Source organism: Ctenopharyngodon idella, chromosome 14, assembly GCF_019924925.1.
Source record: "Ctenopharyngodon idella isolate HZGC_01 chromosome 14, HZGC01, whole genome shotgun sequence".
Taxonomy (NCBI): Eukaryota; Metazoa; Chordata; class Actinopteri; order Cypriniformes; family Xenocyprididae; genus Ctenopharyngodon; species Ctenopharyngodon idella.
The window spans coordinates 4,223,241-4,241,000 of NC_067233.1; the positions used below are offsets into that span (position 1 = coordinate 4,223,241).

Consider the following 17,760-nt stretch of genomic DNA (forward strand, 5'->3'; position numbering starts at 1 on the left):
TTATGATTACGTCATTTTTTTTTTTACACTTAAAGCTTTGCGCTGGCAAACATTTGGCTTGTTATTATGCCTGCAGTGAAGTGACATTGAGCAGGACAGGCCTATGAAACCCAACTGCACTCCTGATGTGTGTTTCAAGAATGACGAAGGGGAGGCCGGGGCTAGTTGTCACATGGGATGTATCTCAGTAACTATATGGTTTTGACTCATAAGTCAAATTACACCAATGTCTGTTTTCTCTAGCAAAGGGTTTGTGATTTAGTTACAAATGCCAAGTTCGAAAATTAAACAGATTTTTGTAAAAATCTGTCTTTTAAACTAAAATTAGCTGCTAAGTTAACAAGTGAACAAGAGCATAGATTCAGACAATAGTATGATACGATAAAGGTATATTTAAACAAAAAGGTTAAAGTGCGTTCAGGGCAAGTTGTGTTTAAAATGCAAGTTGGTCAAAACTATATATTTTTGTGTATTTCTGTTTATTTAACATAAATGTAACATTTTTTCTGTTTTATAACTTGTTTAAATTTTGCTGAAAATATAATTGCCTATATTATTATTTGCCTATAATATGCTATTTAATGGATGATTTCATTGTGACAACTTATATTGTCTGCAACATGCCATACACAAGTTGAATGAACTGCATCTTTTTGATGGGCGATATGGTTAAGAAATTAATAGTCGTTGATTATACTTTTGTTATTTATTAATTTTTCCCCTCAAAGATGTTAAGAGGTAACACTTAAAAATAAGATCTCATTTGTTAAAGGGTTAGTTCACCTAAAAAATGAAAATTCTGTCATTGATTACTCACCCTCATGTCGCTCCAAACCGGTAAGACCTGTAGACCTGCGTTCATCTTCGGAACACAAATTAAGATATTTTTGATGAAATCCGAGAGGTATATGACTCGTCTATAGAAAGCAAATTAACCAACACTTTCAAGGTCCAGAAAGGTACTAAAGACATCGTTAAAACAGTCGACGTGACTGCAGCAGTTCAACCTTAATGTTATGAAGCGACGAGAATACTTTTTGTGCGCAAAAACAAAACAAAAATAACAACTTTATATTAATAATATAATATATTAAAGGGTTAGTTCACCCAAAAATGAAAATTCAGTCATTAATTACTCACCCTCATGTCGTTCTACACCCGTAAGACCTTCGTTCGTCTTCGGAACACAAATTAAGATATTTTTGATAAAATCCGATGGCTCAGTGAGGCCTCCATTGACAGCAAGATAATTTACACTTTCAGTAACCAGAAAGCTACTAAAGACATATTTAAAACAGTTCATGTGACTACAGTGGTTCAACCTTAATATTATAAAGTGACGAGAATACTTTTTGTGTGCCAAAAAAAACAAAATATCCACTTTATTCAACAATATCTAGTGATGGGCACTGCTTCATGAAGCTTCGAAGCTTTACGAATCTTTTGTTTCGGAGCATGAAAGTCACGTGATTTCAGTAAACAAGGCTTTGTTATGTCATAAGTGTTTCGAAATTTCAATGGTTTGCATGACTTTGGTAGTTTGATACACATTCGAACCACTGATTCGAAGCTTCATGAAGCAGTGTTTTGAAATCGCCCATCACTAGATATTGTTGAATAAAGTCTTTATTTTGTTTTTTTGCCGCACAAAAAGTATTCTCGTCGCTTCATAACATTAAGGTTGAACCACTGTAGTCACATGAACTGTTTTAAATGCGTCTTTAGTAGCTTTCTGGGCATTGAAAGTGTTAATTATCTTGCTGTCAATGGAGGACTCACTGAGCCATCGGATTTTATCAAAAATATCTTAATTTGTGTTATTAAGATAAATGAAGGTCTTATGGGTGTGGAACGACATGAGGGTGAGTAATTAATGACAGAATTTTTATTTTTGGGTGAACTAACCCTTTAACATTAGTTAACATTAAAGGGATAGTTCACCCAAAAATGAAAATTTTGACATCATTTACTCACCCTCATGTTGTTCCAAACCCGTATGAGTTTCTTTCTTTAGTTGAACACAAAAGAAGATATTTTGAAGTAACCAGACAGTTGGCAGCAGCCATTGACTTCTATAGTATTTCTTCAAAATATATTCTTTTGTGTTCAACAGAAGAAAGAAACTTATACAGGTTTGAACAACTGAAGGGTGATTAAATTATGTCAAAATTTTCATTTTTTAGGTGAACGATCCCTTTAACCAACATGCACTATATATATTCTTACAGCATTTATTAATCTTTGTTAATGTTAATAAATAAAAATGTTCACACATGCATTAACTAATGTTAACACATGAAACCTAATTGTAAAGTGTTAACTTTTAAGACAAAGTATTGTGTAAAAAAAACAGTGCAGTTTATGTTTTATAAACACAGTTATATCCAAGCTGGTTGGTCAGAAATACCCCAGTGGCTTGAACAGAGTTATAGTCACTGCAGCTCTTAGTCATCCAATGTCTTTTTGTAATATGTTTCTGAAAACTATGCAATACATAAAAATATAAATTGACCCAAAACAGCGTAGCCCTCGAAGTCCAGCATATGGCAAATGCCAGTCTCCAATCCGTGGAGGAGGCATTTGTCTGGAGTGCCATTCAGACCAATGACAGCAGCATGTGGGCGTGTGTTGAGAGTGTGTGAGGTGCTTTTTGAGTTTAGTAAATGACTGCAGCAAGAAATACTGTGAGGCTGAGGGGCTTTTGAGCGATGGAACAGACCCTGTGTGCTGAAATATCAACGTTTGGGCTTTTCTGACGAGGATTCAAGAAAAACGTTGAAACAAAAAAATGAGCAGCGTCTCTTAACTGGACCAGACAATGGAAGTAGCTTCATGCAGCACTAACAATTCACTCCAGGGAAACAAGTACGTACTAAATCAGACTACCTCAGCCAGAGGTAGCTAAAACTAACGTGTGGCTCGAAAGCGACACACATCTTCATTGGGATGCATGTAAAAAGAAGCGTGGAGGAAAAGAGCAGACGCGTATGTATATTTTTCCAGTGACTTTGGTGGCATTCCGGCGCAGTGATGAGATATAGTGTATAGTTTCGTTTGTTATGGAGCGTCTTTAGATATCCTCGGCGTCTACGCATCTAATGCTGCTATGGATCGTCCGGAATGAACATCTGAATTTATCTCATCGAGTTTTTTCACAGCGCTGCTTCCACCTGAAATTCCGCAACCCGTATGAAACAGGAGCTCCGCTTCACCTACACAGCCGTTGTCGGGAAAATGACCAGCTCGTCTGTATGCTCTTGAGATTTGTTTGGCCTTTTTGGGATTCTGAAACAAGCAAAGGACGAATTGTTCACCTCAGAAGTGAGAGAAGAAGGAATTGTATGGTGCTCTGAGCTGTAACTACATCTACTCATCTCCAACCTGACACAATGTTCGCACTCGGGATTTATTTGTGGGAAACTATTGTATTTTTCAGGTACGTATCACGCTGTTTTGATGTAAGAGTGCTTTTTTTTTTTACTCAAACATGCTATTTTCTGTCGATGTATAACGTTAGCTGGTTTCTTTCGATATATAGCTGGTTTCTTTACTTTTGCTGAGAATTTTGTACCCTATTTTAAAAAAAAAAATACAAAACCGTTGTATGAAGAAATTATTGGGTCGTTGGCCTGCTAGTTCATCTGTTGTAATCTAATGTCTGCTAATTAAAAAATAATAATAAAGTAAGTCATAATTCCGTGTCATTCAGCCATCGAAGTCAGAAATGGTAAGGATTCATTTTAAACCAGGCTAAACAGCGAACACTAGTGGTCGTTACACGAATAGAAAGTTATCAACAGGCATAAGAAGGCAACAAACTACCTATACTAAATTAGTATGAGAGTGTGCGATTTAATTAATAAATTTAGAAAGTTTTTTTTTTTTTTTTTTTTTTAAATAAGTTAATTTCTGTCAGTAATTTTCTAATAGTCTTACGCAGCTCGTTTTTGGCGCACATATATCGCATTTAGCGATACAGTCAGCTAATTTAAACACATAACAAAACACTAACAGTTATGTGTAAATCTATAATAACGTTATAAATACAAATGACTAGGATATTTATGTTAGCGATAGTCGATAGACACAACGATCAGGCAGCTGTTGCCATGGTTACGTCCTGACGCAACGGCGATTTCGATCATAATATTTAGCGAATTAGCGTTTTTAAGTTTTAAACTTTTGTTGTTAATGAAACATTATTTGACAAAGCTGTTGACATACTTTTGTAAAAACAATATTTTTAGACCCCTAACCTTTTTTATGTGTTGTGATTGAAAATGTAATTAAATTTTACTTTATCTATCTATCTATCTATCTAAGGAAATATCCATGAAAGACTGGGTGTTTCATTTTACAGTGCAGTTATATGACAAGAAAGTATAGGCCTATAAAAATCTTACCACCATTATCCCACCATTTTATGCACATTTATTCAGTTTGCTGTTTAATTAAAAAAGGAAAATTTGATTTGACAGATGCAATCTATTTCAAGCTCTAGGTTAATTCTCCACTTGTGGATTATTCTATCATAACACTGATTATCTCAAACATAAGACTCCCCTATAACAATATCATGAACATATTCACCTTATCTGGCTGGTGGTTTGCAGTAATTATTTCGCATTCTGTGGGCACTGTTTAGTTAATGAACTAGAATCAGGATATTGCAGTCTCAGCTCTTGTTGCTGAACTTTGCAGAGCCCGTTAATTGATATCTCTTTCCCAATCTCAGTCTACACCCCAACCTCATTTCACATGCAGACTTATTACTAAACATTGATCACTCTGTCAATGCTAATGCCACTGACGAATACAAATAGTACACAAACATAATTTGCTCTATGAATTGCATCTCTCTAATTGATTTCCATATTAGCTTGCACATTTGCCATGCAAGAATTGTCACGTGAGAGGCTGCTGTGTGCATGTCACTGGAGAAGCTGAGGCATAGCTGTTAAAATACATGAGGTTATGTCATCACACCATCACACTCAAATATGACGGTAATGCCATGTATGGCCAATTAATGGCAGCGGTGTGCATGTAGTGTATATATACACTGAAAAAATATGGTAACATATAAAACAGGGTGTCAAACATATGGCCCACGACGGTGTCCAATCCTGCCCGGGGGATGATTTGAACAATAATAGAAAATAGAGATGCACTGGTCTATAAATCGGAACGGTTTTGCGTTTTATTTTGGCCGATCTCTATTCCAGAATTGCACACAAACTGCTTTGCAATCATTTCCCAAAATGTAATTTGTGTGGGAATATTACAACTTGCACGCAAAGCAAAAACTATACCAGGAGTAGAAAGCTCACTGTTCGCGAAATATAGGAAGAAAAATATAAATATTGAAATGGGGGTTTATATGAAAGTATTTATTAAAGAGAATTGTCTTTAGAATAGTTTTGATGGCATTTTCTTGTCCTTTTACTTCCGTACGAAGTAGTGTTTATAAGCGCAGCGCTGTGGAAACAAGGCAACGCTATATTGCTGCTGTTCCATAAGCGCCACCTACTGACAGAGAGTGGATTTGCATTTTCATTCAGTCTGTTTTAGTTGTGTGCAGGTGTTTTCTAGCATAATTATAGCATAATTTCACAAAACAAAAGTCAGACCATTCTGTTTTTGCTTTAAAGGTTTAGTTCACCCAAAAATTAAATTTCTGTCATTAATTACTCACCCTCCTGTTATTCCACACCTGTAAGACCTTCGTTCATCTTCAGAACACAAATTAAGATATTTTTGATGAAATCCAAAAGGTATATGTGACTCATCCATAGACAGCAATATAATCAACACTTTCAAGGTCCAGAAAGGTACTAAAGACATCGTTAAAACAGTCAATGTGACTGCAGTGGTTCAACCTTAATGTTATGAAGCGGCGAGAATACTTTTCATGCGCAAAAACAAAACAAAAATAATGACTTTATTCAACAATATCTTCTCTTCTGTGTCATTCTCATATGTTGTTTGTGTCCAGCGCTTCCAGGTTCTATGTCAGAATGCCGGCTCATTATTGGCCAGCTCCTGCGTCAGCATCACACGCATGGGTTGTGCTGCTCATGTGATCAGCTTTGGCCAATCCTGAGCCGGCATTCGGACGTAAACACGGAAGCCTTCATTGTGCTTACTGTGGCAACTACGTAAGGATAATGACAGGGAAGAGAAGAGATTGTTGAATAAAATCGTTATTTTTGTTTTTGCGCCCAAAAAGTATTCTCATCTCTTCATAACATTAAGGTTGAACCACTGCAGTCACATGACTGTTTTCACAATGTCTTCAGTACCTTTCTGGACCTTGAAAGTGTTGATTATATTGCTGTCTATGGATGAGTCATATACCTCTCGGATTTCATCAAAAATATCTTAATTTGTGTTCTGAAGATGAATGAAGGTCTTACAGGTGTGGAACGACATGAGGGTGAGTAATTAATGACAGAATTTTCATTTTTGGGTGAACTAACCCTTTAAATCTTGAAATTATACAATCTAATTTAAATGTGTGTATCTTTGTTTGCATCATGAATAAAATGTAGTGGTTGCCTCTAAATTTAAATGGCTGGCTACAGATATTTTTTTGTTTAAGGCCAGTTTAGCCTCTTATAGAGCAAGTAAACAACAAATAAATATGCTTAAACAAAGAAAAAAAATAAGCAACCAGCAATCAGCCAATTTGCTTGTAAAAAGTCGGAATCAGCCATGAAAAATCATAATCAGGGATCCCTAATAAAAAATATTATAACATTTTTAAAAAATTTTCTAGTTTGATTAATTTGTAGTTTGTATGGATAATATTAATGTAGGCTAAATGTCAGCGCACTAAGGTTTAAAAAAAAAAGGTAATTTGGCTCGGTCATGGTTACATCTTGCACTCAAAATGAATTTGACACCCCTGATGTAAATGAACAAAAACATTATTTAATTTGACTGAATAAAACTTAATTTAGCCCAACGAAAGTGACATATTACAAAATTGCTTGTTAAAATGTGTGTGTATGTGTAATATATATATATATATATATATATAACATTTGAGAAAGCAAACATTCTAATAATAAAAAATAAGTTACTCTATAAATATTCTAAAATTAGAAACAACTTTTTGTTTTAGGTAAAATAGTTTGCATTATTTTTCTGTGCTGTTACTCGTCAAAGATGTACTGTATGTCATCAACCTATTAACAAATTAAAAATAAATGTTTTGAAGGTTTTGTTCAGAGATTCAGGAAAAAAAATGAAACAAAGCAAGGACTTATTTTGTAGTGCTGTGTCAATGTCAGTGTCCCTCTATTACGTCAACCCAGTGTTTATTTTATTATTATTATTATTATCATTTTAAACAGTATAATCTCTTTGCTGGTTTGCATGAAGACCAGCTTTTGAAAGTGTAGTTGCATTGCTGTTGTATATTAATGCATATTCCTTTTTCTGTTAAATTGCTGCTAAGCTCAATGATGAAAACTATGAAAAAATTGCGCTTGCCTCAAGGCAAGGGTTAATATCTGCTAATAGAGATTAGAATCAGAGTTTAGCTTCGGTCTCTCTGGTAATTATATATGCACAGGTAATAACAGCAGCAGATACATATATGCTCTCAATTTTGTGCTCTACTGTAGAGCTTTTCAAAACGAATTTTCTCATTAAAAGTGGATGGAAATGAGGGGAAGGACGGCTTGTTCGATATCTGAAGAAAAAAAGCTATAAATAGTCTTAATTGTAACCATTATTTTTAGAAATGTTCGCTCCCGACTCCTGATGCCTCATTAATAATCAAAGACAGAATTGTACCACAAATAGCACTGACCCATCACTAGCAATACTCATTTTGATTTTGGATCCACCTTTTTTTTTTTTTAATTTGAGAGGTTATTATATATTGAGGTCTGTGAAGATTTGAAGATCAAATACTTTTGGGTTCATTCTGACGTGTTCTCTTCTGTCCTTCAATAACCGCATTGACAAATTGAGAGCGGCTTGAAGAAACGCCATCTTGGTGCCAGAGAGGCCTTTGATTTCCTTGAGTGTTACAAGATCAATAAGGATTGTGTTCATCAGTGGTCCTAAGAACATAATGAGCTACACTTAGGGCTAATGATTGGATCCTCACATTAAAGTATGCAGGTCTCTGGGTTGTTTGCATATATTTTCTGGCAGGATGCTTTGGTTTGGTTCCTGCTGCATCAGCAGAAGGATCAGGCTCTCTCCACTGCCATGACCAGCATCGATCAAGGTTCATTTGTTCAGTGCTGCCTTGATCAGTGAAATCATTAATTCCTAAAGATGCAGTTTAAAACCCACATTACGCATCTAGCTTACTCCGTCCTGTGTCAGCTACTGGTTACAATGAGATGGATATGCAGGGAACCAAAACTAATAGAGACTGTATCCTCAGATTTCACACTGTCACAAAGATTTTTCCGATGGCGTGTTCATGTAAAGAGCCTATAGTCACAAGGAATATCTCTGGAAGAGACTCAATAATCTGGCATGCCATGACTAATCTCATTATGCTTGCATTGCAAATTTTTACATTAAACACAAATGAACTTGTTTCTCACAATGTGTTAAACAATTCACACACAATATATATTTTGTGTGTGTGTATATATATATATATATATATATATATATATATATATATATATATATATATATATATATATATATATATATATATATATTATTACAGTCAAAACAAAAATTATTCAGACATATTTGATATTTTTGATATATTTTTACTAGTGGGTGCAGGACACTATAGTTCATTTATGTAAGTGAGGATAGCAAAATAAAGTAAACTGTGACGTATTATACCCAAATATTCTTCATACAGTGGACTACCAGTAAAATTGATAAAAAATTTGGAACCAAAAATTATTCAGACACTTTGACCTGACCATGTTTTGCTTAAGTGTTATCTGACATTATTAAGATTATTTTTTTTCTGACACAGTTTAACTCTGAGATCTTGTCATATTTTATTACCATTTTAACTATAGTGAATAAACTGTATTAATGAATGAAATGTTCAAGGTGTCTAAATTTTGGTTTGACTGTGTGTGTGTGTGTGTGTGTGTGTGTGTATATATATTTATATATATATATATATATATATATATATAATAAACACACACACAGACACATCTCTAAGGCTGCATTTATTTGATCATAAATACAGTAAAGAGTTACATTGTGAAATGTTACAATTTACAATTTTGTTTTCTAGTTTTCTATTTGAATATATTTTACATTTTAATTTATTCCTGTGATGCTGAATCCAAAGCTGAATTTTCAGTATCATTACTTCAGTCTTCATTGTCACATGATCTTTCAGAAATCATTCTCATATGCTGATATGACTCTTCGGAAACATTTATTATTATAATCAATGTTGAAAAAAGTTGTGCTAGCCGCTTGGAAACCATTATACATTTGTTTTTTCCAGGATTTTTCTTTTTTCCAGATGATTAGAAAAGTTCAAAAGAACAGCACTTATTTAAAATAGAAATATTTTGTAACAATGTAAAAGTCTTTACTATCACTTTATTTTTTATTTGAATTTATTAATTTATTTATTTTATAAACCTGAATCTACAGATTTGAGCTTTTGGAACTTTATTGCCACTTTTTTCTAATGCTGTTCATTTTAAAACCATTCAGTGTGTTTTAAAATGAAAGAGTTTAATTAAAATTGATTAATAGTGTCTTTTGTTATGGTGTTCTTAAAGTCCCCCTGTAGTCAATAATTTTATCCCTTAAAACTCATCTTTGATCACCAAAATGACATATTTAAACGTTTTTTCCTGTGAAAAAAAAAAATCTTCATGCCTTAAAATAGCTCTACACCGTTGCTTCATTTAGTATAAGTGAATATATGAATATGCTAATTAGCCCCGCCTCCACTCGCTCGCACGAGCTCAGAGATCCGCTCGGTCAACTTACTGAGGTAAATGCTGCACAATGGTATCATTTTTTACAACATCGGACACATAACGGTAACTAATATGAATAGCCTTTTGCTTGACTACGTTATCAAACAGCTAATAATGTGTTGCTAATGTTACACGACTCCCTTGCTTCAGAGCGTCACAGTTAATGATATGCTAACGCCCAGCGGCAGTTTGACATGATTGGTTACAAGGTAGTTTGTGACATAAGAAACACCCGCGTTTATGAGACTGTCTTTAGATTTAAAGAGAAAATACTCAGCAGTGGTGTTGACTTATGAATTTGCACATGATTTGTCTTAAAGCAAGACCACATAGACATATAAACAACACTAAAAACTTGATTTTCACCACAGGGGGAACTTTAAGACAAATCGCACATTATTTTTATAGCTTTAAAAGAGATATGAGCAGCATTTCCCAGAATATTTTTCTCTAAGATGTATCCACATTTAAATGCCACACACTTCTCCAATTTAATAGTTACCCGACACCACTAAATGTTAATGAGCAGAAAGAATAATGATGTGCAGAATGGAAAAAGCCTGACTGTTGGTTATTTCGAAAACAAAGGATAAGTAGTGACGCAGAAAGTCAATGGACATGAAAGAATAATGGATATGCTGCCGAAACAGTTAGACAGGATTCAGTGGCTGGTTAAGAAAATAGAGCAATTCCCCCCAAAGAAAGACCCATGAAATTGGCAAGAAAAGGACCATGTCTCAAGGACTTAGGTGAAATCAATATACCACAGGCTATTTTATGATTATTATCCTCCATTTTTGTCAGACACACTGATGCCGTAGATGGAAAAAAAGTCCATTGTTCCAGTGAGTTTTCAGTGGTAATCAGGTATGTGGGAGGACTTGAATAAGTCGATACATATTAAAGTCCATCATGTAGCACAGAGACTTGGCAATTAAATGTAGGGCAGATAAAGAGCCCTATGGAAGCAGTTAAAAATGTGACTAATCAGCACTAAAAGTGGTCTTAGGCTAAAAAGCCTGTGGGATAAGTTATCATGTGACTCGCAGGTCAGTTAGTGACCTGACTTTTAGTGTGAGGTGTCAAAGGGATACACATGGACCCTATTATCACTTATTAAGCTCTAATGGCTTCCAGTGCTAATGAAGACACGGATACTAGTGTATGACGAGGTCTCGATTCATTTTCATGTTCATTTAGCTTTTTCATGGATTCTCTTTTGGCCTGGAGTGAATGAGCTTCAGCTCTAGAGATTGTTTAATATCACTATTGAAAATGACAGTTTGAAATGAAATAAGTGGCTTGAGTCAGAGATATCGGTTTGCCTCAGGGTAGAAAATGCAGCGGTAATAATTAAAAAAACAATCTCATAATGCAGTGCCTGTCCTCCTCTGTTCTTTAACGCACCTGTCTTTCTCCCATTCCACAGCTTGGCAGCGTCCCAACAAGCAGCGGCTCGGAAAGCTGCCTCTCCCATGCCCCCGTCAGAATTCCTGGACAAGCTTATGGGAAAAGTGTCTGGTTATGATGCAAGAATCAGACCTAATTTCAAAGGTAGGTGTACCCACCAAGACACTGCTGGATATCACAGGAATGTAGCCAAGCGGTGTTTTATAAAGGAATGAAGTCCTTTTTCAAAATGCATGTATAAAGAGTTGGCAAGAATATATACGATAAATGCATATAGACTATTAACACCATCAAAAAATGGAAACAAGGGATGTATTCCTAGTAAAAAAAAACCATGCCAAAATCTACACTCAAAAAAAATTAATTGTTGGATTTACTTAAAAAAGCAGTGTCAAGTGGTTCCACGCAACTATATTGAGTAATTTGTACAAATCATAAATTAGTTGTATGAACAAAAGAAATTCAAGTAAAGCTGACACAATTTCTTTGAGTAAATACAATCATTTGAATTTGTCATTTTTACGTAATTTTTATATGTGCAGTTTACTTCATAATGTTATGTTTATTACGTAAGGTGAACACATTGACTTTATTGACTATTTGCTCTACAAAATGCACTCAAAAAAATAACTCAAACTCAATTGAATTGAGAGCAGGAATTCCATCCTACACTGAAAAAAACAATAAGTAAAATTTACTTAATTTTTCTTTTGTGAGTTTTTGCAAGTAAATTTCACATATGGAATTAAGTAAACTCTACTTAACTAAGTTAAGTAAAAAAAAAAAAAAAAAAAAGAACCCTCAATACTTGGTATACAATACACAATGACGATAACATTCGATGGATCGTTTTTGAGTATGAATGTGCCATTTTGAGTAGAAAATGAACTCCAAATGTCACAAAATGGCAAGTTACTAAACCTAACCACAAAAGCAATGATAAAACAGTGTAAATACAGCTAACAGCGAAAAATCAACCTCATTAATTATTCAAGGACCAGTGCATGATGGGGACACCAGTATCAGAAAAGTTGAGTGGTTTACTTAATTTTATAATGTTGATATTTACACTTTAATTTCTACAATCTTGAATTGAGTACTAATATAGAATTTACTTAGTTCTTTTAAATTCTTGCCTGAACTAACTTTTTCATGTAGAAATTACATTTGTTTTTCTGTAGTATTTATTTCACCATAAAATCATTTTTATCAGAGTATAAACATGCATATATGAGGCTCACAGCCTAAACACAGGCGCCACTCTTCTCCATAATGGTAACCACAAAATTCAAAAACATTACAGAAACTAAATGTCCTCTAAATGTCCAAAATAACTGAACATTAAACACTAACATAAACGAACTGAAAAACACATAAAATAACACTTTATTCCCTAAATTTACTCTCTTAATGTCAATATTAATTTGTGCGTTTCACTCAGCAATGTTAAGTTGACTGAACAAACACTTAAGTAAAGCTGACGATACTCATTTTTAGTAGAAACAACTCAGTTAAATGAAGTTTATGTAGTTACATGAGTTTAAGTAATGTGAACAAGGATGGTTTGAGTGAGACTAACAACAGTGAAAGTTCATTTTTTAAGTATACTTCAAATCCATTAACACCTTTATTGACACATCACTTAAGACTTGCTGATATAAAATTATAATTAAACTTTATTTGGAGTATTTCTTTATTGCACAATGCACATTTTTTAATATCATGCCTAAAAAGTGTTTTAATATCACTATTAATAAGGATTGTATGATCTTTGTATAATATCAGTCTTTAAATACAAGATATTTAAAGTGTACCTAAAGTATACTTGCAATAGTTCCACTTTAGCACAATCAAATATACTTCAGTATAACTTTAGTTGGACCTCAGCTCTACTTCTGCACAATTAAAGTGCATTACGTACAAAATTATTAGTTGTTCCAATTTAGCAAACTTTTAGTACATGGGTCAAACATGAAAAAGGGTTTTCAAGCATTAAAATTAAGTCTCATACAGCTTTGAATTGTTGTTGTTGTTTTTCAATACATCAGAATGGGTCCTGTTTAATTTGTTTGTTTTTTTTTCTGAGCAAAAATTAAATATCAAACATTTTTACCCTGTTTTACAGAAGACACCCACTAAAATCTTATTCAGTGTAACAATCTTGTCAGGAATATTTACAACAAAAAAAGCTATTCATGTCATACTAATTACTTTTACCCCAAATGCTAATTACTTGTAATTTTAACATTTTTAAACTTAATATCCTAGATTTTGCCCATTTCTCAGCAAGAATTTTTTACTCATTTAAAATGCAATAAAATTCAGTATGCTCACTTATTCTTTTGTATATTTTAATATGTACAGGTCAGAATAAGTATGTTTCAATTTTTACATAAATATAAGTGTTACACTGAATGACAAAGGAATTTTGACAAGTTATTCTCCCAAAACTTATTTGAAACATTAAAAGTAGATGTTTTACTTGGATTTAATGTGCTTTCTATGTATATAAAATCACTCTTTGACCCATATACCAGTTTAGTACACTAAAAGTACAATTGCAGGGTATTTTTATTAAGCACATAAATATGTAAATGTATTTGTAATATACAAAATAAATGTATTTCAAATACATTTTTAGTATATACTGTATTTTTTCACTAGGGTTGTTATAATAATCCAATGTGTTTCCAACAAAATGCATAGTTTTCCTCTGCTAAGGATTTTCAGATTCTGATTTCAAAGTATATTCCTTCCAAAGCTGATACCCGAAATTGAATTATTCACTCCAATTTTTTTTTTAATAATTTTAGAATAGCAGCCTGCTATATATCTCAATGCAGGACACATACTGTTATATTCTGGAATATATATACTTTCTGAATTACCAAGGATAACTTGTACAGTAGTTATATTAAGAAACCTGTTCCCAAGCTGGCTACATTCCTGTTCCCGTTCCGTGATCTTGAATCATTATCCTGAGTGAATGTCTGTGGTGGTACTCTCGGTATCCTATATATTATATTGTGACGTGTGCTGGCAATGTTAGAAATAGCCACTGCAAGATACATGTCAGAGGTTTCCGTATATTCAACAATATATTAATGTCAATCACTGCAAATTACAGTCTGCCTGTTCCTTAGCTATTCTTGGAATTTTTTTCCAAAGGTGTTTAGCTGTTTTAAGAGCAATACCTCTTCTTTTAATACATATATTAATTACAAAATACAAACACTAAAACAACATTTTTAAATAATATTTTGGTAATATTTGTGACAATGTTGAATACACATAAACACCATTGCAAGATTAAAAGCTAATGTATTTTTTTCTGTGTATATAATGCACAGCAGTGTGTCAAAGAAAGTGTATATTTGTATATATTCAATTCAATTAAATTCGAATATTGCCCTGTTTTTGAATGCAAATTGTTTTTAGAGTCGACTGTATCAGTTGTTTGATATCTTGCATGTGTGTTGACCAGGAACACTTTATAATAAATTTAGCAAATGATTACATTATATAATGCTTAACAAATCATTATTGTACATTGATCTGCTGATCTGTTAAGCTTTATGTAACATTTAATTATTGATTAATGAAAGTTATTATAAAGTGTTCTCTTTTGACCAAGATATGTTTCATGTAATGCAGACACTTATGTTAAATGATATTTTGTATATGTACAATCTCGCTCTTCCTTTGAAAATATAGGTAGGTAAAACCCTTACTGAATGATAGGAACATTACCGTAATGTATGCTGGGACTTTGTCTAGACTGTTAAACCTGCTTGAACGCTTAAATGGCAGAGAGGGTCACCATCTGATTTCGAGAGGCCTTGCATCTTAACCTTGCTCGTGGCAACGAATTTCTTTCTATTATTTATTTATTTTTGTTGACAGTCAGTGCTGTGATATGGTGAATGAATTCTGACATCTTAAATTTTGCTGTTTGCTGAGTTTTGCTGCAACCTGAACGGCGTCATATTGCGGAGTTGGCTGATTGTTTTCTCACTTAAATTTACCCTGAAGAAGCAGATATTCTCAACATCATAAGCTCCGCATTGCCTTTATGGTTTCAATGTGTAATTTAAACCCTAATTGTTAGAAATCCAATTCAATTCATCAAGTTACAATGCCAGTTGATAGCCGCTGTCTGAATAAACACTCGCCCTCATTCGTGATCTCATTATGTAATTCATTCACTTCATTTTATGAGGGCACATCGGTTCTATGGTCACATGACCAGACCAGACATTATGAAATACAAAGGTTCGTCACGGCTGTCAGGTCAAGCGTGTAACTGCACTCTGAGCCGGAAGCTCGCGCGTCCTCGGCCAGTTTTCTGTGCTCCACGATAGGACGCATCCCTAAAATTCATAAAGCAGGCAGCCTGACAGCATATCTTGATAAATTTCTGAGGTAAAAGCCGAGAGAGAACATTTTTAAGGGTCCTAGGCTCCTACGTAAACAGCATCTGATGTGAGAAGACATTTTTTCCAGCTCATGGTGAGGTGGAGGGGTTCACCTCCTCTGATTACTGCCTCTCCTGCAAATTTGGTCGTACAGCAACAGTGAAAAAGGGAGTGAAAAAGATAAGAATTGCCTGAAGCAACGAATGTGCTGGCATGAGAAGAAATTACACTGATCATGACTGGGACTCTTAGTGGGAAATCCTTCCAACTGATTTAGCTGGGACCAATTGAAATGGAAAGCTCATAGCCTGGCACATTTGGGGCACCCCATGTAGCTAGGACCAGGATAGATATGGTTTCAGATTAAAATCATGTACCTTTTCAGTCAATGAATAATGTAAGATTTTAATTTATTAAGACTGAAGTGTGTAATTTTTTCCATGTTGAAATACTTTTGCTAACACTTTACAATAAGGTTCAGTTCATTAATTAATAGTTAATGCATTGGGTGTCATGAAATATCATTTATTAATTTAGGTTCATGTTAATTTTTACACATGAAATTAAATTAAATATACAGTGCTTAACAAATTTATTAGACCACCACCCAATCTAAGGTTCATGACAAAGCTGCCCCAAACTAACAGTATTGGTGATTACCAAAATCATTTTTTATGTTTGTGTAATGGTTAATCCACACCAGTATGTGTAAGCTCTTTAGTCACTGTAGTGTTTTTTTTAATGCTAAAATATAATTATTGATGGGATTTAATGAATTTAAAGATAGATCGCAGAAGTTTCACCAAAAGCAAGTTTGGGAATGACAAGAAACTATTTGGAAGTCAGTAACAAAAGAGACTGTGGGAAAGAACATAAAAACAACACCAGCAAGATTACAAGCTGTTATCGAGGCCATACGAAATAAAAATATATTTTTAAAAATGTATTTACAAATAACAAAAATGTATATTTTATATTATTTGCCTAATTACAATACATTTTTTAGTTTTAAACAATCTTTTTTTGACAGATTCCTAAAATATTTGTTTTCTCTATTATGACAGGTGGTCTAATAAATTTGATAAGCATTGTATATAGCTTAAAACTAACATATTATGACCAAATATGAATTTACATTGAATATACCGTTCAAAAGTTGAGTTTTTTAATGTTTTTGAAAGAAGTTTCTTATGCTCACCAAGGCTGCATTATCAATATTTCACAATATTACTGTTTTTGCTGTATTTTATTACAATTAAAAATAACTGTCTTCTATGATAGTATATTTTAATATGCAATTTATTCCTGTGATCAAAGCTGAATTTTCAGCATCATTACTCCAGTCTTCAGTGTCACATGGTCCTTCAGAAATCATTTCTTATCATTATCAATGTTGAAAACATTTGTGCTGCTTCATATTTTTTTGTGGAAACGGTGATACATTTTTCCAGGATTGTTTGATTAATAGAAAGATCAAAGGAACAGCGTTTATCATTATAAATTTCTTTACTCTTGATCAATTTAATGTATTCTTGCTAAATAAAAGTATTACTTTCTTTGAGAAATATACTGTAGCGTTACTTTCTTCTATGGCATTTTCATATGCATTTTCTAGAGATGCACCGTTATGAAAATTTTGGCCGATACCGATAACCGATAATTCTTAACATGAAATTAAATGAAATGTACAGTGCTTAACAAATTTATTAGACCACCACCCAATGTAAGGTTTGCCCCAAACTAACAGTATTTGTGATTACCAAAATCATTTATGTTAAATAAATTTTGGCCGATACCAATAACCAATAATTCTTTATATTTGAAAGCCAATATCCGATATATTGGCCGATAAATCTAAATCCAAATTTTTGTATAATTTTTGAGAGCCTGATTACAAAAACAAAAGTCTCACCACTTGTTCTGCTCATGTTGCACTTAACTGTATTTTCCTTTTTTAAGTAATTTCAATCATATTTCAAGCAATTCAT

At 33.5% G+C, this 17,760-nt stretch overlaps 1 protein-coding gene across 2 annotated transcripts in view; it reads left to right on the forward strand.

Annotated features, from left to right (window-relative positions):
• Positions 1–2,586: 2,586 nt before the first annotated feature.
• The window catches only part of glra1 (glycine receptor, alpha 1), a 69,570-nt gene continuing 54,396 nt past the window's right edge, over positions 2,587–17,760 (forward strand). The window contains exons 1-2 of one of the 2 annotated variants that reach the window (XM_051860662.1): positions 2,587–3,436; positions 11,377–11,501. In XM_051860662.1, coding sequence (XP_051716622.1) covers positions 3,390–3,436; positions 11,377–11,501 — 172 coding nt within the window. In that variant the 5' untranslated portion in view covers positions 2,587–3,389. The remainder of the gene's footprint in view (positions 3,437–11,376; positions 11,502–17,760) is intronic. The other variant, XM_051860663.1, reaches the window with a different exon arrangement.